The sequence below is a fragment of the Ostrinia furnacalis genome, unplaced genomic scaffold (assembly GCF_004193835.3).
Source record: "Ostrinia furnacalis isolate ACB-3 unplaced genomic scaffold, ASM419383v2 OfSCF4280, whole genome shotgun sequence".
NCBI lineage: Eukaryota > Metazoa > Arthropoda > Insecta > Lepidoptera > Crambidae > Ostrinia > Ostrinia furnacalis.
The window spans coordinates 518,685-542,255 of NW_021134519.1; the positions used below are offsets into that span (position 1 = coordinate 518,685).

General features: G+C 36.4%; 1 protein-coding gene across 4 annotated transcripts in view; it reads right to left on the reverse strand.

The window, feature by feature from the left end:
• The window catches only part of Ack-like (activated Cdc42 kinase-like), a 44,125-nt gene that overhangs the window by 15,042 nt on the left and 5,512 nt on the right, over positions 1-23,571 (reverse strand). For 3 of the 4 annotated variants that reach the window (XM_028313588.1, XM_028313587.1, XM_028313586.1), the window contains exons 6-17: positions 19,915-20,063; positions 19,445-19,585; positions 19,052-19,211; positions 18,429-18,560; positions 17,914-18,011; positions 14,510-14,606; positions 12,432-12,656; positions 11,241-11,409; positions 6,689-6,768; positions 6,373-6,468; positions 3,947-4,012; positions 3,538-3,624 (exon numbers count right to left, since the gene is read on the reverse strand). In XM_028313588.1, the coding sequence (XP_028169389.1) occupies positions 3,538-3,624; positions 3,947-4,012; positions 6,373-6,468; positions 6,689-6,768; positions 11,241-11,409; positions 12,432-12,656; positions 14,510-14,606; positions 17,914-18,011; positions 18,429-18,560; positions 19,052-19,211; positions 19,445-19,585; positions 19,915-20,063 (1,500 nt within the window). The remainder of the gene's footprint in view (positions 1-3,537; positions 3,625-3,946; positions 4,013-6,372; positions 6,469-6,688; positions 6,769-11,240; positions 11,410-12,431; positions 12,657-14,509; positions 14,607-17,913; positions 18,012-18,428; positions 18,561-19,051; positions 19,212-19,444; positions 19,586-19,914; positions 20,064-23,571) is intronic. The other variant, XM_028313589.1, reaches the window with a different exon arrangement.

Below are 23,571 nucleotides of genomic sequence, written 5' to 3' on the forward strand. Positions count from 1 at the left end.
CATTAACTAACTACAAGATAACTACCTTGCAAAAGAACTAACAAAATTCCGAGTGAAAAAAATAACATGACTAATGCGGAAGTGTCACACAGTGTCTAGTCTAGAAAGATCTCAAGATCAAAGGTACTGACTACCTAACCTACATAAAAATATTTACAAGCTGCCATACACAGGGAGTTAGCAAAACGATATTTTTAGTTAATAAGAAAGTGATTCACGAAAAAAACGACCTTCTGGTCATAACCGCCACTGCGGCATTTTTTTGCAGATTTTCAGTGTGCGACAATAACATTTATCGGAGTACTTCAAACACTAGGCTTAGTGAGTCGTTATAAAAGGAGCTAAAGATTAATTTTTTTTTTTGCGTAATTCGGGTATTTATTTATGTAACAGCCCTCGTACACTGTATTATAAATAATGTTACCATTGAATGTAAGATCAAGACGATATCATAAAACAAGGCGATGATGACTTTACATTAGACCAGTGGTTCTTAACCTTTAAGTCATGAGGGACCATTTTACCAAATTTCTGTCTTGTCAGGGACCACCTCATAATCGGTCAAAACCAGTTTAACTGCAAAAATCTGTTAAAAGTGGTTTTGACCAAGGTGTGCAATTGCACTTCGTGGACCACTTGGAATGTTCCCAGGGACCACCAGTGGTCCGCGGACCACCGGTTAAGAACCACTGACATTAGACAGACACGCCATATGATATCAACACACCCATGTCTGCAAAATATTACCTTAAGTATGGCATGGCAGGTACCGCATTTTTCGTTATCTTATTTTTCGTTTTTACTGTCTATTGGAAAATCAGCTCTAGTTTAAAAAACACTACACACACATAAAAATACCTTATGCGTTGACACTTTTTAAGAAGTGAGTCAGTGTCAGTGTTTACTTACGCCTGCCGCTTGCAACTCCCATAAATATGGCTGCTTTGTGTGAACCTAGCTACAACTGTGTTTCACCACCACTACTCTTACCAACAATTCCAGAAAAGCACCTGAACAAATGAAGAATTTTGAAATTATTTAGTAGCCAATCGTGGGGCTTTATATGTAAGAGAAACGATAGTGCGTAGTGTTCATTTCCCAACACGACATCGTATCGTCCGATTCCTGAAAAGTTATAACAACCATAGCCAGATATTATACTGTCACTTTTCTAGGAGGTGTCGGAAAACACGCTTATTAACTTTGAAGAAGTTAGGGTTATCTCTTTTAAAGCTATGAGGCTCGATGTGGAATCAAATCCCTAAACTGTATCAATGCAATTTTTATATTAAGTTTCAGCCGAATTAATCAACTATATCGGAAAAACAGGAGTTTAAAAAAAATATGAGCCCACCTATTTTTACAATAAATAAATATAAATAAATAATGTAAAAAGGCGAACTGTTTAATTCAGCTGCGACATAAATTCATATTACACAACATTTAAAAACGCACAGCATTGTCAATGGAGAAGTTTCGTGATGTTGAAAACGTTATATTTTACCGAATCGGATTAAAATATAGACCAAAACTAAAAAGCCAGTGAAGTTATTTTTGAAATCCATCAAGAAATGGCTAAGAAATAATTATTTAAATTACCTACATATTTTCGCGTGGCACTTAAAAACTAAGGCGGTGCCGTGACGTCAGGTCACCTGTTCAAGTTTCAATCACAATGCTTACCACCCCTAATGCACTGTCGAGAATGACACTATAATGTCAAAGTTTTCTTTTTCTTTTTTATATGGCCAGAAAAATTAAAAACTACAAGATTGGTAAAAAATTGGATCTGTCAGTCAACCAACAGCACTGGACCAGGGGTGATTCACTGTTTGTACTCCACATTAATGGCGTGAAGTCACGTTCAAATGGCGCGAAATATTTGTTATGCGCATTTTTAGGGCCCTGTAACTTCATTTTGTGTACAGATTTTTTCATGATTATTTCACCAATATGTTTTACTTATTAAAAGAAAAAACTGGAAACTTCTCCACTTCATTAAAAAATAACATAAAAACTGACAGTGAAACCTTTCATTATACTATTTTAGGAGACAACACATAAGCACAAATAATGATACACTAAAGTCCTTGTATTTTCCTTTACGTACTCTAACCTTCGCAGTGAAGCCACGCACGGTCTTCCAAAGAGTTGTTTTACCTCGGGACTTGGGTTTCCTCTGGAGCTTTATCAAAATGAAGCATTTGAAACCAATTTTATCGTATAATTGGTATTCAGAAATAATGGCGGTTTGAAAGTTAGTTTCCAAGTAAAAAAAAAAACAAAAGAATCAGCAAAAAACCAAGGACTTCAGCAAAATGGTGCGAATTACTACTTCCATACGACCTGTGTAATAATAAATCGTTAATCTTACGATATTATAGATCGTTTCATCCACGAAGACGCGCCCCACCATTTTTCCGCTAATGTTTGAGTGTTCGGTACACGCTAAATGGCAATGCCAGATTTTGTATGGAAGGTGGCGTCTTTTTTTTTTCGCGCGGCCATCGACCAAACTTTGTTTTTTGATTACAAAATAGTGTAATAAACCAAACTTACTATGGCATGTATACCTCTAAACTCAGTCTGAACTGAGTTACGAGCATTAGAAGTTTAATGATTTTCATACTAGATTTGCTTTTTGCGCGCATGTTTTGTAAGAAATTGCAACAAAATATTGCGCTATTTTTTTATTGCGCTGATTCTGCTGCATACTGATGTCTGGAGCCTTTAATGGATGGTATTGTTTGTTTACACATACAATGTCATTATTTTGTTGCAATTTCTTACAAAACTTGCGCGCAAACAGCAAATCTAGTATGAAAATCATCAAACTTCTGATGCTCGTAACTCAGTTCAGACTGAGTTTAGAGGTATACATATCATAGTAAGTTTGGTTTATTACACTATTTTGTAATCAAAAAACAAGGTATGGTCGATGGCCGCGCGAAAAAAAAAGACGCCAATTTCCGGCATTGTCTTGGCAATGCCAGATTTTGTATTTGTTTGTAAGAAATCGCAAGTTTTGTAAGAAATTGCAACAAAATATTGCGCTATTTTTTATTGCGCTGATTCTGCTCCATACTGATGTCTGAAGCCTTTAATGGATGATATTGTTTGTTTACACATACAATCTCACTATTTTATTGCAATTTCTTACAAAACTTTGCGCGCAAAAAGCAAATCTAGTATGAAAATCATCAAACTTCTAATGCTCGTAACTCAGTTTAGACTGAGTTTAGAGGTATACATACATGTCATAGTAAGTTTGGTTTATTACACTATTTTGTAATCAAAAAACAAAGTTTGGTCGATGGCCGCGCGAAAAAAAAAGACGCCAATTTCCGGCATTGTCTTTTATCCATGAGTGCACACGCACACTACAATAATGACGCTGGGATTGCTTGGATCAAACTCACCGCATCCCGCGCTTCCCTCGACCATAAATAGCGTCTTCGTGGACGAAACGATCTGTATCAAAATATTTCGCGGGCAAATGCATTTAGCACTAAAATATAAAGTAAAATAGGTGCTTACAGCTTCTTCTCGGCGTCTGCCGTCGTAACTGCGAAACATGGACTCCATCTGGTCCAGCAAACTTTGGCTGAAATCGCCGTAGGTTTTCTGCAAAGATAAAAATTGTTACTGTAAATTCAAATTGCAGCAGAAGTAATTACAGTAATGGACACTGAATAGCAAAAATCAAGGCCATGGCGTAAGTTAATTAATTAATGTATGATTACTATAAAATAAAAATGTATCGCAAAATGTGTAGGTCTCACCAACGCCTGGACAAATTTTACCAATTCTTTTTTTAAGTGTTCGTTTAAGTCCAAGGATGGTTTTTACGGATGGTCAATATTTGCAAAATTCAACCTCTAAGCGGGTGAAACGGGGTCTACGCGTACGAAGTCGCGGGCGGCCGCTAGTTAATTATAAAACTTACTGGTATCCCCGGGCTCTCGGGCTGCGCCAAGCCTTCGGCCCTCGCGTTTTCCGTAGCAATGCTATCCTGTAAACGAAAACGAATCGTGTGTTTACGGCGCAATGAGATGAGTGGCGGCCCTTCCGGAACTGTCGGCGAGTGCGCTGTGATAGCTGATAATGGGTGTGTTCCGATATACACTGTGACTGTGACCACTGCAGAGGTGAGTATAGACTAGACAATTTCTATGTAATGTAATATAATAATATGTAACGTTCTTACAAATGGTACAGTACAGGTAAAATGTACGACATTTGGTTCGTGAAAGGGCGACACTTACACTAGAACATGTCATAGAGCGATTCATTGTTCTGTTACGAGTAAACGTTCCAGTCTATATAAACCTTTAGGTGTGACGTCAAAACAAATACTGTAAAGCCGCTCCTTTTTAGTTTTCTATACTGGTTAGGTACTGTTTAAAACGGAACGCAGTCTAGTACGCTTACTCATCCCCATTTTTCGACACTGTTTTCAAATAAAAATTTAATCATGTAATGTTTTCCGTTCAACAAGAAAAAATATTATTTAAATGTTACTATTTTTAAAACTTATTGTATATTTATTAAATTTTTTGATCACGTGATAAAAGCAGCTACTGAGAGCACCCTACTTCGAAAGCGCCAGTGCTCACACAGTAGTAACAGTACAAAAAGGGCGATTCATGACATCATAATATTTCCCTGCGGCAGTGAACTGGCAGTCCATAACGGAACGAATTTTTCACTAGTGAGAGCACTGAGCTGTGCTCGCAGTGTAAACCGGAACATGCCCAATATAATGCATGCGTTTATCTGCTACAGGATGATGATTCACGGACGGCTGCGCTCCTAACTCGGATATTAGGCGTCCGCTGTAGCGTGTGGGATATGCCGTGGTATGTACCAGCGGTTGATCAATGAATGTACGAGTACTTCAATCAATGTTATCGTATGACAAATAGTAGGTTAAAATCAAGCGAACAGCGTGACAATGTCAACGAACGTTGTTAAACAAAACGAGACCGCGGATGCGATTAACACAAAAATGTTAAAACTATTGCGTTTAGGTGAGTTACGAGCTCTAAAAACAGACTCACGATTCCACTATGCTTAGAAAAGTCTGAAAATTAAGGAATATAATTTGAGTATTTTATTCTACACATACCTACTAACAACAGTAAATTATAATCGTATTTACATTTACACATACAATCAGTAGTACAGAATGTTATCGATCCTACAAAGTTTTGCGAAAAGCAGCAAACAAGCAAATTATCAAATTGATGATAATAATATGTCGAAGACATAAAAACATGTAGATTTAAAAAACAATTGTTATTTAGAGGCTATTTGATAATATTTATTAAAACAAGATCCGAAATAGAAGCGACCTGCAACCATCTGTTTATTCAATGAAAAGTATTTTAAATAAATTTTAGTATGTTAAAAAATATATCGCAGGGTTGAGTTGGTTGAGTTGCCTAAAAATCCTGATTTGATTTAAAATTCTTTTAATGGTAATGGTGTAAATAAACAGATGGTTGCAGCTTCTAGTTCGGATCTTAGATCATTATAGCAGAATAATTTGGCAATAGGGTATTTTACTCAATGTAAGAAAAATATAAAAATGCATGTCTTTATTAGATTTCATAAAAACTAAACGGGAAACGTTGATATTTTTTACTTAAAAGCGCAAATAGATTTTTATTATTCTCTTTTAAAAATCATCTATTTTAATCTGTTCTTCAAATGTCTAAAACGCCATCCGTCATGACGGATCCGCAGTGATGTCACTCCGTTAGTAAACAAGTAGATTTTGGCTTGATTTATGTGTAAAATATTGAATTTGTTTGTGATAATATCACGATAAAGGACTTTAAAGTTTTATTTTATTAAAATGGTGTCATGGAAGACGGTTTTGTGAAAGCAGCAAGTTAGAGTAAAGCTATAGAAACTAACGGAGTGACGTCACGAGCTGAATCAGCATGGTGGCTAGCGTTTCCGCACGAAAAGTCAAAATCATATTTACATTTAAGTTTTTAAGGCATTTATAGTCTTTTAAAAATTTAAATTAAACTCCACTGGTTCATTATAACCTCAGGATTGATTTACAACATATTTCAAAAAAGGTGTAAGACCCTATTTGTCAGAACCGTGTAACCGTATTAAAAAGAACGTACCTAACTCATTTATTTCTGTAAGTAGGCTTAAAAAAGCACTTTTATTACCAAGACCACATAAGCAATATGTGTGAATGGGTCACCAAACCATATTAACTGCTCTTGAGCTGGCGTTAGTCGTTATTTTAGAAGAAATATTGTTGATGACGTGCTTTGACAACATTCCATGCCACTGATTGTAGATCTCTAAAATAGTAAGTACGTTGGTATCATATTACATTTTTCTTACCGTATCTGTGTCGGATATTTCGTGATACTCGTGGACTTCGTCAGTTCGAGTGATATCTTCGCTCTTATGTGCACGTCCGATGGTCGCCGACTTCACCTAAAAGTAATGGTTATAAATACAAACTAAATAGGTAATTTATTTTCACTTGAGATTAAGAGTACTTTAACACTTATACGTCCCAAAATATATATTTTTTATGTATTATTCCTACCACGCAAGTTGTGATTTGCTTTGTAGGCAAATCACAACGTGCGTGGTAGCACAATGCATTTTAAATAGAATTTATGTTCATTAGAAATAGGGTGAAAATACTAACCTTGTTCAATAGACTCTTGCTGGTGGTTGGTTCAAACGAGTGATGGGTTGGTTTTTTCTGGCTTTTTGCTTTGGAAGTGGCTGAAAAATAAAGAGCTCTGGCTAAACAATCTTTCGTCATCGGATTATTGATTGATTCTAAAAGGCACTTTGACATTTATCCAGTAAACTCTCAGTGTTAAGTGCAGCGCCAGGGTTCGAAATTATCAAGATAATTACGCTTCACGATAATTATCGGATAATTATCAACAGTATAAGAAACATTTGTCATTTTGTTTCATAAGAAATTCTGATTGCAAATGTTGCTTTATGTTTTTGGTTGCTTATTGTTGTCAAGTTATCCATCGCTACTCGTATATAGCTTTGAAAATAGATAAATATTTTGACCCTAGATAACTAGTGATCATTGTAGAGCTAAATACATAGGTTTTATAACTATCTATGTTGATTAACACCCACCACTAGACGCAAGTGCGGAAATACACGTTCGAAAACTTCGAATACAGTTCATCAATCGATAATTAATTATCCATCTGTTATTATCACGATAATTATCGTGAAATTACGATTTGCTAGCCGAGATAGCGGTGGCGCAACGAACTAACACGATCTCACACAAACTGCTTTACAGAGTTTCCTATGGCTGCGTTCTGGCCATGTATAGAATGGAAAGACGCGTTAAAATAACTGTTTTATCTTTCATTATTAATTTAATTCATTATTATTACGCACTTGCACGCACTCGCGGGGTCAACCATAAATTCAGTTTGTCACAGTAATATTACACTTCTCATTTCTTTTTTTAATTATTTTTACTCATTTAGCATATTATGTAACAAGTAAAAGTAAGGATGAAAACCGTGTATATTCTCCAATAATTTTTAGATTGCTGAAATGCAACCAAATGGAGAATATTATGATGCGAAAGTTCTTGGAATTGCTCAAACAAACTTGAAATCTCCAAGTGGATTCGTTTACATAAAAATGTTTTTTTGTAGTATGTTCTTTCTCATTGTTGTGATAAAAGAGTAGGTAACCTGAAAATTAAAACCTTAAGATGCTGCTTCACTGGGAGCACTTATGTGTAATGTAACATTGTAGATTCGACTTTGAGCATTACATTACAATACTACCTCCCTTACTGACGACTTTACAAGAAAGATTACAAGGTGCGTATTATAATGTCGGTTCTCCTCCTTCACTGATGTATACTCGTTTTGTATCATTACAAGGTGCGCGCTGTAATGGTCGGTTTCCTTCCCTCACTGATTAATGCTCGAATCTTTAACGTTACATTACACACAAATGCTCGCGGCGAGGGAGCACGTTTATTTTTTTTTATCATTGTTTTTTTCGTTTCTCGTTTTTACTACTTTAACGATCAATTATCATGTTATTTATTACTATTTACTAACATTGGTATGCTGAAACAAGATATTATAAAAATTACAGAAAATGTAATATGGTAAGTTGAAGGTACGGCAAAGAAAGGTTGCAAGGGTTTTCTAGTCATATTGACCAAAATAAGTATAAAATTATTTCGTAACAATAGAAGTCATAACATAAGGGATACTATTTATATTTGCGCGCTCTGCTGTCTACACTACTCTGTAATGGATTGACAAACACACATTTGACACTTGACAGCTACGATAAAGCAAAGCGCCTAGTGATTTCTTCACGGCAAAGTATTTTATGGAAAAATCAAAAATTCTCAATATTAATGCAATAATACCGAAAACGAAGAAGGGGGCGACCTTCAAAATATTAATTTGAACATTTCCATAAGAGCTAATTATTGCTTCAAACGTTAAATTAAGTTCTCAAAGAAATAAATTTTCCATGTCTCCACTTTAAATGTTGCTTATTAATTTTTTACGTATTTAACCCACTTGTTACGGAATTCACTTTTTCTATCACTTACCTTAAATCACTCATGATAAATTTATCTCAAAACAATCGCTCCAAAACTTTATAGTTATTTACGTCAGTGTACTTATAAGACTTGGACAGTACTGCGACACACCTCATCTTTCAAATGTTGCACATAAAAATAGTTTACACTGCCCACATTTGTAAAAACATTTATGTAAAAACTAGCGTTCTTTTAAAAGAACGCTAGTAACAAGTGGGTTAAATAAAATTTCGAAAAGGCGGCGACCTAGAACAAGGATTGGGCTCTTTGATGTATTTACGTCACTAATCCCAGAGCACTAGTGATTGAAAAATTTGACAATTTAAAGGGTCCCCCGTAAGTAAATTAATTGCAATTACCATAAAAAAGTGTGGAAAGAGAATTTGTGAAGAACACCAAAGAGTTTGTGGCTGTGGTGTACTTATATCTTTTCTAAAAACTCCCCGCAGACTACAGACTTTTAGTCGGCAGATATATGGGCCCGATTCTAATTTGTATGAAGAATCGGCCGATAACAAATCGGTGTAATGGGCGCTCTTTATGTCCATACAGATAAACAGCCAATGAAAGTTTTAACTTTTCCCCAGAACTAACTAGACCATGGTTCGGTTTTCATGACGGTGAAGCTGTAGATACTGCTATGAAGTGCGGCGCTTATAGGTGCGCGCCCACTATAAGGCGTCACGACTTGTGGCGGCTACAGTATGGAAATGGATGCACTTACAGTAGAGATAAAAGGACTCGAGTCTTTTAAATCCTTTAAGTTAGGACTAGACTCGATTTTCAAGACTCAACTCCGAAAATACGACTCAAGACTCTTTACTAAGGTGAGAGAACTCCAGTCATTATAATAGGACTCGGAAATAAAACGACTCGAGTTCTTTATTCAAAGACTCACAATTTAGTAGCGAGTCTTTTAGTAAAGAACTCGAAATTATATGGCAATACATAACTTTAGCTGTAACAGTCTAAAACTGAACTGAAATATTAGAGACTCACGACTCCAACGAGTCGTGTCGTTTTAAAATGTTGGAGACTTTTCATCACGACTGAGTCGTTTAAAAATTTCGAGTCCTTTTAAATTGACTAACGGCCGAATACTGAAACACTACTCAAATCTGTCACTCAACTGACGGGCTCCTAAATTTAAGTATCCTTCAATTTTAAATGGTATTCTCAAACGCTACTCAACGGATTTGAAGCCGTGATCAGCTAAGCAGCTCTCAAATGTTTACATAATGGCAACATTTACCAAAAAAAGTATGTTTTCATTTACACAAATGATAACTTTACGTCTTTTATCCATTACACGCAGCATCGTTTGGTTATGTATTGTCTTTTATGGAAATATACTCAATCAACTTAACATAGAACAGTTTATTTTTAGTTTCTATTATATATAAATCTCGTTTTATCATATAAAAATTAATGCTTGCATTTTTATTTAATTAAAAAAATAATTTTAAATGTGATACTTTTTATTGTTGAAATCTATTAAGTGGCGATCGTGGACCGAAACGTAACCACAATTGACATTTATCATTGTTGACTGACAGAGCATCAAATTGACAAATCAACAACTCTTGGAAATGCTGCTATGCGATGTCCCCTTAATCCTCAGAAATAGGCATGTTTATGTAAAGCGATTTCATAGCAGCTATTTTGGTTGTTACTTCGTGCACTATACGATGCACAGTTGGCTGTTAGATGTGGAAGATATCACCTAGTACACGTTCATAACTTCCCGTTGCGTAGAACAGTAGGGTTATAATAAGTATTTGGTCCACTGGTTGTATGGCATTTGGTGAGGGGTTTCAAAGAGCTTCCAAATTATGAATCCAGAAACAACACCGTTTCTTTAGAGACGCGGAACCTCGCTCGGAATTGCATGTCATTATAATAATATTTTTCAATAGCGTTCAGCCTTATTGCGTTCCTGCGATTAGATCTAGGTATTTCCTCGAGGCTCGAAAGAAATGATAACGATGACACACATTATTTACCACTATTTAGGTCGATTTAGGTATAAGAATAGGATTTAAGATACCGCGCAAGCACTCTCAAATTTAACAGCTGCTTAAGACGATTTGACAGTTGTTTGAGTAATGCTTAGCGTTGAATGGCGTTTCAGTATGCGAAAATTCATTTAAGTGGAGTTTGAGTGCAACTTAATTTGAGAGGTGCTTAAAAATTGAGAACTGCTCAGATATTGTTTTGAGTATGCGAAATGTAAGTTTAGGAGCTGCTTAACTATTTGAGAAGCCGTCAAATATTTAAATGGCGTTTCAGTATTCGGCCGTAAGTCTAAAATAAAACAAGTCATTGTCGATGACTCCTAAAAGGCTCAAGACTTAAAGACTCGATTGAATGAGGGTTTTCACGATTGAAAAATCCGCCAGATGGCAATACGTAGACGCGAGGTCCAAATGCTGCGTGATTGGTGGATTTTGACATATCTGTCAATGTCATGTCAAAAATAACCAATCATGCAGCATTTGGACCTCGCGTCCACGTATTGCCATCTGGCGGATTTTTCAATCGCGAAAACCCTCATTGTGAAGTCTCATAAGTCGTCAAAACGAGTCGAGTATCTTTTAAAAGACTTGAAAAGACTCGAGTTCTTTCTTCAGTAATTTACAGGGTAGATCCACTTCGTCGCAGGTCCTCGCCGTGCGCGCAGGACTCAGCAGAGGATAGGGCGGCGTGCACGACGCCGCAGACAGATGGGACGGCGAGTTGGGGTTGAGGAGCGGCATCTGCTCCAAGTCCTCAGATGGCTTGTACGGTGTCACGACTTGACGCGGCGGCTACAATAACAGGTATATTATACAAGGTTATCTAAACAAATATTATGCGAGACGTTCTATAGCAGTGGTTCTTAACCTTTAAGTCATGAGGGACCATTTTACCAAATTTCTGTCTTGTCAATCATAATCGGTCAACAAAACCAGTTTGACTGCAAAAATCAGTTAAAGGTGGTTTTGACCAAGGCGTGCAAGTGCACTTCGTGGACCACTTGGAATGCCTCGAGGGACTACCAGTGGTCCGCGGACCACCGGTTAAGAACCACTGCTCTATAGCGTTCAAGCTAAGTGTACTCCCGAAGCTTATTTACAGTAGTTCCTTAAAACCTTTATAGTTCCTAGAGAAAACTTACACCGCGATCTAAGTGACACAAAACGCCATCTATTGGCAACCGCGGGAAGTAACTAGCCGCTGCGTGCTCATACATCGTAGTGAGCTCAAGTGGCGATCAATGCGAGTGTGCCGCTTGTTTTTATTATGTATTGTAATATTATGGTGTAACACAACGTTTAAAACATAGATCAATCTCGGCATGCAAATGTTGTTTTTTTTTTAAATATAAGAGTAAGAGAATAATGAACACACAATGATTAGTTCAGGCCAAACAAACAGAGATGAGATCTAGATAACCCTGGATTTGCGCAAGATGTTGCTATGTTGTTGTTATGTTAATATTTTAATCTACTCTACTAGTGCTAATAAATTATGCAAGGTATTCTATCTACAATGTGTTACATCAGATGCTAGACATCTTGACATTGTTTAGATATAGGTAGGTTCTTCAAATAGAAAAGATTTGGGTTAACTGTTAAACAGTAACAAGATAAAGAGCACAAGAGCAAGAATAGTGGCAAGGATTAGAGACAAACCAATATAATATTATGTGTTTTCATGAATTTCCTAAGACTCGTATTTACCAGTTGCATTATTGAATGCATTTATGTTCAATACAGTTTTGTAAAAAAAAATATCTCTCGCACTAAAAACCCCACCAAAGCCATCTAGATCCCGCAAGCGTACTTACGCAACCAGCCGGATCCAGGAAGGAAATATCTCCGAAGTACGCGCCGTCCAAGCCGACGTGTCCAGTGTGTTTGACGTCACCTTGTGGGCTTGATATCATGCTTCTCTGAATCGTCCTCTTGCCGGTATACGTGTGGCGTTTGACGTCGGACCGCAGGAGCGAGGGCCGCGCCCGGATGGAACTCCGGATCGGATGAGGCGAGAGGGAACACGCCATGGATAGCTTCTGACAGGGCAGCGTGGTTAAAGCAACGGCTTGCGTACTCCGAAAGACGTATGTTTCAGATGTTGCCACGCGAAGCGAGATAACGGTGACAAACAGGGCCTAGTGTGAGTTTACGTCAAACGCAATCGATGTCGACCGCGTAAAAAGTGACATTAAATGTATGACGGATTGTATAGCGCCCCTAGCGGAAACGTTCAAGAAGTAGAACCACAGAATAATAATAAGTACTACGTACAGAAGTTTAACTTCGAGAAGGTATTTATAAAAATGTATGCTCAATGTCATTAACAATATGGTGTAATTTAGCCTGTCTCAAGAGTCAAGCACCATTTTGTTGACAAACGTCAGTGATCGGCAGTTCGGCACTGCGCCGAAGCTATAGGGCTGACTTCGGTAAAATGATGTGACGTGAGGTGCCAAACTGCGGAAAATGGCGGAGGAAATACATGATTTTGCATGAAGTATCATGAATGATATTAATTACCTATTTACCTCTCAGTGTCTTGTTGAGGCAACTTAAAATCCATCATACACAAGAATACGCGTGCGGGAGTCAATGTTCGCTCGTATGTGAGGCCTTGTCGAATAGTATCCTGTAGGTGGGCCATCGTGCGTGTTTTGTTTTCGATGTAAACTCGCGGAGATGAACAGGCCTGGTAGAACTTTCATACATTTTTTTAATGCGCTCACTAGTGAGCACTTTTGATGTAAACTCACACAGCCCACAGATCCGAAACAGTTTCGGAGTTGCCCACCGGGTGAGGCGCGGGATGATTCGATATCAGTACGTCACACACTTGATGTGTCATCAATGACGATGATAAATATTAATGGTGCCGGCATTAAAGTAAAAAAGTTATAGTGAATGCGTCATTTTGAAAACTAAGATTATTATAATGCTAATATTTCTTAAGACTTGTGTTAGTAAAGTAATAAAAGGGCCGTATTTTTTATTTGTTACAGAAAACATACAGGTTGTTTAAAAAAAACTATCATTTAAGAAGTAAAGACAATACTTTGTTTGAATTTTATTAGAACACGCTTAGGAAAGTCTAGGTTTTAACAATGTTATTAAAAAATTTATAGCATTACGTGATCGTCATTTGATGTAGATATGAGAAACGAATATAAAATCATCCCGCGACATTGCAATGATTTGGTTTATTAGTACCAAGTACCATGTATATGAAAATGTGGTGAATATCAAACTGACAAACGCCCGAATGACTTGGGTTATTAGTACTTTGCGAATTATATGAACTTTACAATATTGTCTGAACACAAAAAAGTTGGTTTTTAATTACTACTAGATGCAATGATCTGAATGAACTAGCATTCCAAATGAAGTATCGTTTAAAAACAAAAGGCGACTTCTAAAAGTCAAAGTCACGGTTACAGTAAAACTTACTTATGACTTTTAAGGCCCAAAATGCCCATTTGGCATAATTTTTAAATAAATTATTTTCCCAAGAAGCCTATTTGGCATAATTTTTAAATTATTTTTTTTAACGTATTAATTTCTGTAATTTGTTGTTCTAGTGTGCCAAATAAATGTATTTTCTTTCTTTCTTTCTTTCAAAATTGACTTGTCTATTGTCTATAAAGTCAAAACGCTGAGCTTTGGGTATCACAATTAATATATTTTGCACATTGACTGACTTTTACATTGCACTAAATCAAATGCATGAATGAATACACACAACAGTAAGATACACATCAATCTTAACAAGAAAATACCTCCTCTTTTTTATGTCGGTTAAAATCGATTGCATAACTCGCACAGCACCAAGTCCCCGGTTGGTTATTGGACAATGATTCACAGAACACATAGCACGCATAGTGTCAATACTTACTTCGGGCCCGGAGTAGGGCTTCACATGCGCGGGGTCGAACATACCGCAAGCGCCGGCGGGCAGCACTCCATACCACATTGATGAATTGGTCATGCTCCTGGAATTATTGATTAAAAAAATGTTTTAACTGATTAGTATAAAATTAAATATGTTTAAATTGATCTTATTCTTGTTGACCATAGTTTTAATAGAAAATAGTGGCTATAACGAGTGGCTTCACCCGCTTGAATGTCGATGGGTCAGAAAGTTTTTAACCCCCCATCCAAAAGTCGAAAAAAAAACTACTATGTTTTTCCCCGTTATCTCAAACTATCTCTAAAAAATGTATGAAAGGTTGAATTCGCTAACGTTACCTAAAATGCATTTAACAGTTGGTATACAAAACTATTGACAATGTTAGATTTTAAACTTTCGCGAGCCGCCAGTCTGCTTGTGACCACTGCTGCAGCATCGCAGCCGAAACGTCAAGCCGTGAGTACATAATGTAACTCATAAATTAAGGCTTGGTATTTCTGCTAAAGTAGGTATTTCGCGCTGTCAAAATCTGCGCGCGCAATTGTTCGCCGAAAACAGCGCGCCAAAGAACTCCCGCCACAATTTCCAGCTACACAGTATAGAAATACGCAGTTGGTTAGGTTAGGTTGACTTCCTTCCGTTCAAGCGTCACACTCACAGCACTTTCTAATACAAATTATATCCAAGTGATACAAATTAAAACAACTTTCAGAATTTTTGGGAATATATTTTAGAATCGAATAAATCAATATAAAATATAACTGCCAAAGTAAACACGGTTCAAAGAGGCGTGGCGTCACCCGACCTTCCGGAAGTTCCGCGTCGGCCAAAATAATTTCAAGATTACGTCACCCGACCTATGGGAAGGTCATCGGGAGCTTGAGCGATTGGAAAAACATTTCATGATCAGTTACTCGTAGTAGCGATTATTTAGAGCTTGGATAATAAATTATAGTTGTTGCAATTCACGAAACTTTGCATGTGATTAATTACATTAATCAGTACACGCATCAATTTTGTTCAGTCTTTTTGTTTATTAATAAATAAAAATATCATACTAAAATTGCATACATATTTGTTTGTATTGATCTGGGTGTTTTCTTTCCATAATTTATGTATAACGTATGTACCGAAAATCACTATGAGCATCACAATTTGAGATTTCACTTGACATTGATTGCAATCTGACATGGAGTTTTCAAACACTTGTAAAAATAAAAAGTAATTAAATCAAAAGCAGTAAGTATCTAGTATTGATATCAACTTCGAAGCAAATGACTCCCAAAATAAATTTCTACCCCTTTTACACGTTTGTCATGAATTATAATATTAAGGAATTGTTAAGCAAAATTTCAAGTAGATTGGACCAAAAAATCACTTTGTCCCATACAAACTTTGCCCCCTTTTTTCACCCCCTTGATTTCATGACCCCATTTCGGAAAATCGGATGCCTACGTCATACAAAGAACACACCTTCCAACTTTCAGGTCTCTACGATATCCGTCAGTCATTTAGGACAAAGCATTTTTATTAGTTGTCCAATACTCTATCGTTCCAGGTATGTCATTGACAGGAGGGCGCTACTATCTTAATGAGTTATTTATAAATGCTAAATAGAAAATATTAGTTTGGATTGTGAAATATCCTATCCTACTAATATTATGAAGGCGAAAGTTTGGATGTCTGGATGTCATGATGTCTGGATGTCTGGATGTTTGTTACTCTTTCACGCAAAAACTACTTAAGGGATTTTGTTGAAACTTTAATAGGTAGCTTTCCCTCCGCAACCTTATTGGTATTCCATGTATGTGTCTTTTAACTGATTTCTGTTAAACATTTCATGTAAAATTTGTCCAGTTATAACTCCATTTACATCTGCATCTGTAAACAAGGGTTCATGTTCTCCAGACCAGACGCCGAGTAAACAGAATCGTCTTTCAGTGACGTGCAGCTGCCCCTATATTTGACCCACTGACCTAATATTTTATTATTTATTGGTATCAGTGTGCTCTTCTAAAGAGTGTAAGACGATTGTATGTAGGTACTATTAAAATGTAATTTTAACTCATTGGTTTTGTCTCATATTTGAGGAATGTACTATGTATCATGAGTAGAATCTTCGTTTAAAAGGATGCGAACCATTTAAATTTCAATAGGTACACAAAATTGATAATTCTTAATTATCAAACATTTTAGCTTTCTCCAGTAACACTGATATTATTATACTGTGACTCATCAAAGTCATCATTGTCAAAAATATTGACAAATCGCGAACTGTCACGTCCAACAAACTGACACGCGTCCGTCCTCCGTAAGCGCCACCGCGCGACTGATTGAGATTGTCCAAGCCGTCATGGACGATTTTTTCCACATTTTTTAACATAGTAACTAAATAAGACGCAATATAAAAATTTCATCCGTTAAAAGCCCTCAAGTTATTTCTGAACTTTAATTTAGTAAAAGATTTAGAATCTCAAATCGCTTATTTTAAAAATAAAACCATAAATAGAAAACGAATAGAGGTAACTTTGGGAATTTATTCTATCGAGTCAACTTCATCAAATCGTGTTTCCATCCGTTAATAGCCCTAGAAAATATCCTCAACTATGCCCAATAAAAATCTTAGCCTTTAATTTTACTGTTTAGTACCTCAAAAATGAAAACCTCATTTTCGCCATTTTCTCTGCTACCCGGCCTTAAACGTCACGTTAAGACCCGTGTCTTACTATTTTATTGAAAATGTCTCACGCGGTAACAAATTAGTTTGTCCCCAGAAAATGGATTAAAAATTAATACCTTAATGCGCATGTAGCAGAAGATTCTAGCATGTAAAAAAAGGTGTAAAGGGTTAATGATAGAGTGACATTCAAATCACCGAGACGACTTACCTACGACGGAGATATACGAGGATAATACTCATCTCAACAAAAGATATTTTCTATTTCGGGATTACATTCAATATCGCAGACATAATTCATAACTTAGAAGAAAATTTCACGCATCGTTTAATACGACTGTATTGTTGGCGGTAAACATGGTAAGGGAATTGTTGCTGGCAAAAAAATATGCTAGGAAAAATACATTTATAAGGCAGACATAACAATTTAGCATAGTATTAGGCTGATTTACACCATGTTGCTTTGACCGTAACTAGGTATAACGATAACCGGTGCATTTTGTATGGAGTTTGACAAATTTTTGACTTTTGTCAAAGTTAAAGTAAGATGGTGCAACCCAGCCTTAGTGTGGATAAGATACGAATAAACAAGAAATGTCACCAATAGAAATACATTCAAATAGCAACCGGACCCTATCGGTACAGTCTTCTACAAAATGATGACGTAATCACAGTACTCTGCTATATTAAGTACAAAATTAAATATACTTACTCTTTTCCCAAAACCGTAATGATTTGTCCAATCTTGTACTCGATCAAGTTGCTCCGGCGGCCATCATCGGGTTTGGAAAACCCGACTACTGTTTGCACCTTGAATAAAAAAGCATAATAATATATTATGTTGATTAAGATGTTGATAAAATTAATAGCTGTTATTATGGAAATCATTGTCTGATGCCTATGTTCAGCAGTGGACGCCCTGTGGCTGAAATAATGATGATGAAAATCGAAGTGTAATACTCCCTTAATATGTAATAGGTGAGGTTTTCACGAATATTACCAAATTCTTATAGTCAAAGTATTTGCATGAGCCTTTGTTAAACAATAAAAATAACATCACTTTTAATTTGAGTAAATCTTTAAATAATATGGGACTTTTTCAGCAATTCTCGTATTTCTAAATCAAGACATTGTAAATGAACTAAAGATTGAATTTACCGTAATTATATTGGAATAGCATAGATAATATTATAATGTAAAAAAGATATAAATAAAAATAATTAATACCTGTTCGGGACGTAAATCCCTCAGCCTCCCGCTCAGATCTCTGAACTTCGGACGATCGTTGGGATCGTGCGACCAACACTCAAGCATCGTAGAGTAGTAGTCTTCCGGACAGCACTCCGGACACTCCAGTCGCTGTGAACATTAAAAATAGTTTTACAAATTAGTAATCGTAGTCTACTATGCTATGGAAAGGGTTATACTCGGTGTTTCTTTCCGAGATCGAATCGAAATGAGGAGATCCGTAAACGAACTAGTCACTGATATAGTCCGACGAATTAGCAAGCTGAAGTGGCAATTGGCAGGGCACATTGTACGCAGAACTGACAGCCGATGGCGCAGCAAGGTTCTGGAGTGGTGGCCGCGTACCGGAAACCGATGCGTGGGACGTCCACGGCCCGACGACATCATAAAGATAGCAGAAAGGCGCTAGACGCAGGCCGTTACCAACCGGGCAACATGGAAAGCTTTGGGGGAGGCCTATGTTCAGCAGAGGACGTCCTATGGCTGAGATGATGATGATGATGAATCGTAGTCTACTATTATAATAAATACAGGTGGTCGAACTATCGTGATGCTGGCATGGCGATCTGTACACTCAATTGTAACTAAAATCGTTAATATACCTGGAAATTGGGAGCGTCGATGGCTTCAAGGATTTGCTGTCCAGAGAAAGCCGCCCAGGGTTGGAAGCCGTAAGTGAACATCTCCCATAAGCAGACTCCGAATGCCCACACGTCACTTGCTGACGTAAAACGCAAGTAAAGTATGCATTCAGGGGCGCACCTGCAAAAGTATAACGTAATGCACATACATAATGTATGAGAGTCTATTGACTAAGAAAGATCCCCAAGTGTTAAAAAAATATTGATGTAAGAAAAAAATAGCATTCCAAATTCTCACTGGCCTGACTGAGCAATGTCGTAAAGACTGCGTTACTTAATAATTCTACATTATAGAAGTTTTTGTTTGTGGGAGAGTTCTTCAGAATGTTCATAAAAATAAAAATCTTCACTTACCAAGCGACAGGCAATTTCAGATTGACATTGTAGTTTGTTTGGTAGTAATCTTTGCCGACGCCCAGAGCACGGGACAGACCAAAATCGGAAATTTTGACGCGATCTTTGTTAAACACTAAGATATTCCTTGCCGCTAAATCCCTGCAAAACAAAAATCATACTTAAAAAGAACCCCACCTTTTGTGAAGTCTGTTAAAAAGCATGAAATGGTAAAAAGATACAGCGCAATCATTCAGGTTCAGATGAATTTCATTTCAGATGCATTCTGCGAACTTTAAATAAATTTAAATTCAGGTGTCGGTTCTGGTCATTTTTTTTTTGTAGAAATGATTATGCTATCATCTGAAGGTGAAAATTCTGCGCAATACGGTCAGTGGTAGGTATAAACCGTGTTCATGTTGATATAATATGTATTAGAATTAGATCATTAATGGTTGCCTTTTAATACAGAGGAAACATTTCAATATTACCTATGAATCAGTCTTTTCTTTTCCAGATAAGTCATTCCATCACAGATCTGTTCGGCGAATTCACACAGATTCGGCACAGGGAAGTTAGGGCGAAGCGCCACCTCACGGATGCACTCGAGAAGCGAGCGGAGCGGAGCCAACTCGGTCACCTGCAACAATACATTACGTTTAACGCCAAGCAAATCATATTTTATAATTTAAATGACTACCGACTTATACTGCCGTGATACATTGTCTTGGCCGCTATTCAAACGCTTATTTATTGAACCCATTGTCCCGATAAATTAAACTGGCTGTCCAAACTTATAGAGAAATAAAACAAGGGATTTATTAAGAATGAGTAACACTATTACATAATTAAAAACGTATGTAGCTTTTGATTGCAGCTTCGGAGATATAATAAAATAAAATGCGTTTAAAAAAACCGACTTTAAAAATTAAACTAACTCCAAAAAAGTACGCCTAAATGTAGAAAAATAATTATTTTACGTTATTTATTTAATTAGGACAATTATTATGGCCATGATTGATATTCTCGGAGTCTGTGCCAGTCTGCGAAATGACAAGCTATGTACTAGTTAAACAGAGTTAGTTTAATTTTTAAAGTCGGTTTTTTTTAAACGCCGTTTATTTTACTTTTTATAGTGTTTGTAATGTGAACTAAACTGAACTTGCCAATTGGAGAAACTCGTTTCCTATTCATCATTAGCCATCTGTTAAAAACAGGCAAATCGCGGTTTATGCAAATTTTTTCCATGTGCCAATTAGTTTTACAATGGTTTGATGAAATACACAGATGCGTAGTTTTATACTCTACAGTTTGAGACAAGTTTCATTAAGATTTATCTCCAAAACTGCCGAAGTTATCGTTAATAAAAAGGAATCGATTCCGAATAAAATCTGTTCGAAACTCATGCTCATAAAATGAAAACGACTAAGTTAAACTAAATTGTATATGGGACTAAATGGCAAGTATCTACTATCGAACAAAAAAGAATTACTCAAATCGGACGAGCAATCTCTAAGTAATCGGTGAACATCGATTACTTAAAGATACCTAGACGACGTAATTGTCACGAACAAAGTGTTCACTTATTCATGCTAAAAACTAAAAATGCTGAAAAAAATAAAAACTACTCAACCAAATCAAATCAAAATTTTATAGGACAAAATGGATGAAAACAAGAATCACGTAAATCGGCTCAGAAATCTCAGCTTAATCGGCGAAATACATAGAAAAAACAATAATACACCAACCGAATTGAGAACCTCCTCCCTTTGTTGAAGTTGGTTAAAAATAATTTATTATAGAAAGACCGACGTATTTACTTGACACTTATTTGCGTTGCGAATAATGTTCTACATTTATCAAGGTTTCTCAAACTTTCGGCTACACGAACCCCTGTTTAAGTTTCTAAATGATAGCGAACCTCTTAACTAGCGAATTAAACCCCCCCTTCCCCCAAAGAAAATTATAAAATGGACTATTGAAAAAAATAAGGTTTTAATTTCAATCAATTGCCAATGAAATGTCTTTTTAAAATTAATGTGAAGAAACAAGCACTGCTTCTTATCGCAAATGGAGTCAGTTTTAGGAGTAATTTTGGACAATTTTAAGGCTGAGTTGCACCACCTATCTTTGGCAGTAAATTAAACGGTAACCGGTGCTTTCTGTATGGAGTTTGACAGATTTTTGACGTATGTTAAAGTCAAAGTATGATGGTGCAACCAAGCCTTACTCTAGTACCATTATGTAAATGTCGCGAACCCCTTAACGTCTAATAGCGAGCCCCGGGATTCGCGTACCCCACTTTGAGAAACCCTGTTCTATATTCATGAGTAACAAATATCCATCCATTTTCACAAGCTCCAACACAGTTATGTAACATGCGGTTTCAGTGAATTTAATCGTAGTTGAATTTCACGAGTATTACCACGGCCCAATAAGCAATTCATTTACTGGGATTCCACACGAAAATTAACTATCGATTACTTGAATATGATAAATGTTGTGGTTTTCATGTAACACGTATTGAATGCGTGTTATGAATTATGATTAAAGCTTAAAACTTCTGATTACCATTATCTACTTTCGCTTTAGCATTAAGTCTTTCAGACCGCTTAATAGCTCAGGGTAAGTAAACCCACTAGCGTGTAGACGTTACCCAGAAAATTCCACGCGAATTACCATGACATACTTAGCTCAGTTTAGGGATGTTATGGATATGTAGTTTTGGTTATGGATACGGTTACGGATATAGGAATAATATTATACCGGTTTCAGTTACGGTTACAGATATCTGTGCTTTAGAATGCAATTTGCAATAGTTGTCCAACACTATGGATGGCATTTTAAAAAGGTTAATCAGGCTGTTATACCTTTACACTTTTTATAATGCTATACAAAAAATAATTTAAACTGCCTACATCCGAAACTATCCGAAACTTTTGAATCGGTTACGGTTATTTTTTTATTTCGGACATCCGAAAGTTTCGGTAACGGTTACGGACATCCATAACATCCATGGCTCAGTTCACGCTAGCACGCGCGTACTTGGCACACGAAAGCTTGACAATATATGATGGTGCTACGAGATTCTTTGAGTTTCTCCCAAACCCTAGTTTTTCAAAAGAAAGTATTTGTCCAAAAATATACACTCGGCATCAAATAAATCGTACCTCCCGCGACAAGCACTTATCAAACGTATGCATCCCCACTTTCCACCAACATCGATACCATTTGAAAGCCTAGTTCTAAACTTCATTTCATTAAATGAAAGGTTTTTACCCCAAAAATGTGTCTTTACAAGGATCCCGAGTCAATTCTTCAAAAAATTGGTAGTTACGCTATAGCCATTTTTTATGACTATAAAACTGTTAAGTTAGGATTAATCGCTATACATATGTTAAAGAGGACACGTGAGATCTTTATTTGGTTTTATAACCATAAAAATTGGTCTAATTGATCCCAGAGGTGAGCCCAAAGTGAGGTCTATTTTCAAGTCACATTTATGGTATATGTTAATCATTTATTTGGACATGTATTTTTCTTTAAGAATATTTATTGGGCTTTCAAATAACACCAATATTGTTGGGGTACCATGATTGTGTCATAAGAAAATCTTTAAAGTTCGCGTCGCGGAAGGTGCGGTTTATTTGATGTTGAGTGTAGTTCAACACTTTGCCATGCCTGTAGGTAGGTACTCCATTTCACCTTGCTAAGATTCGTGTTAAGTATAGTCACAAAATATAGTTCTCTTTAAGAGTCTTTTTTTCCACGTAAATTCCCCTTTTGATTCGCTGTCTAAATCTATTCACCGTCTCAAGATCAAACTGTTATTTCTATATTACGTGTTTGTAAAAAGAAAATACAATTTACTTGTTTTTTCACGTCTACCGACGAGTGTTTTGTTTTTGGTAAACAAATTAATCCGTACGTCCTTGGTTCAAGATCTACCTACGTTTATTTTATAAATAAAATACCTTGTTTCTCATCTTAAGTGAAATGTACAATTTCTTTTGAGAAATAAATTCTTTAACTTATATTAGTTCTTGATCATTTATAAGCTCATAAGTATCATTCGTTTAATTCACTTTAAATATTATGCACGTTCTCTAAATTCCCGTTTGTTTTTTTTTTGTCGTGTAGATATTAAC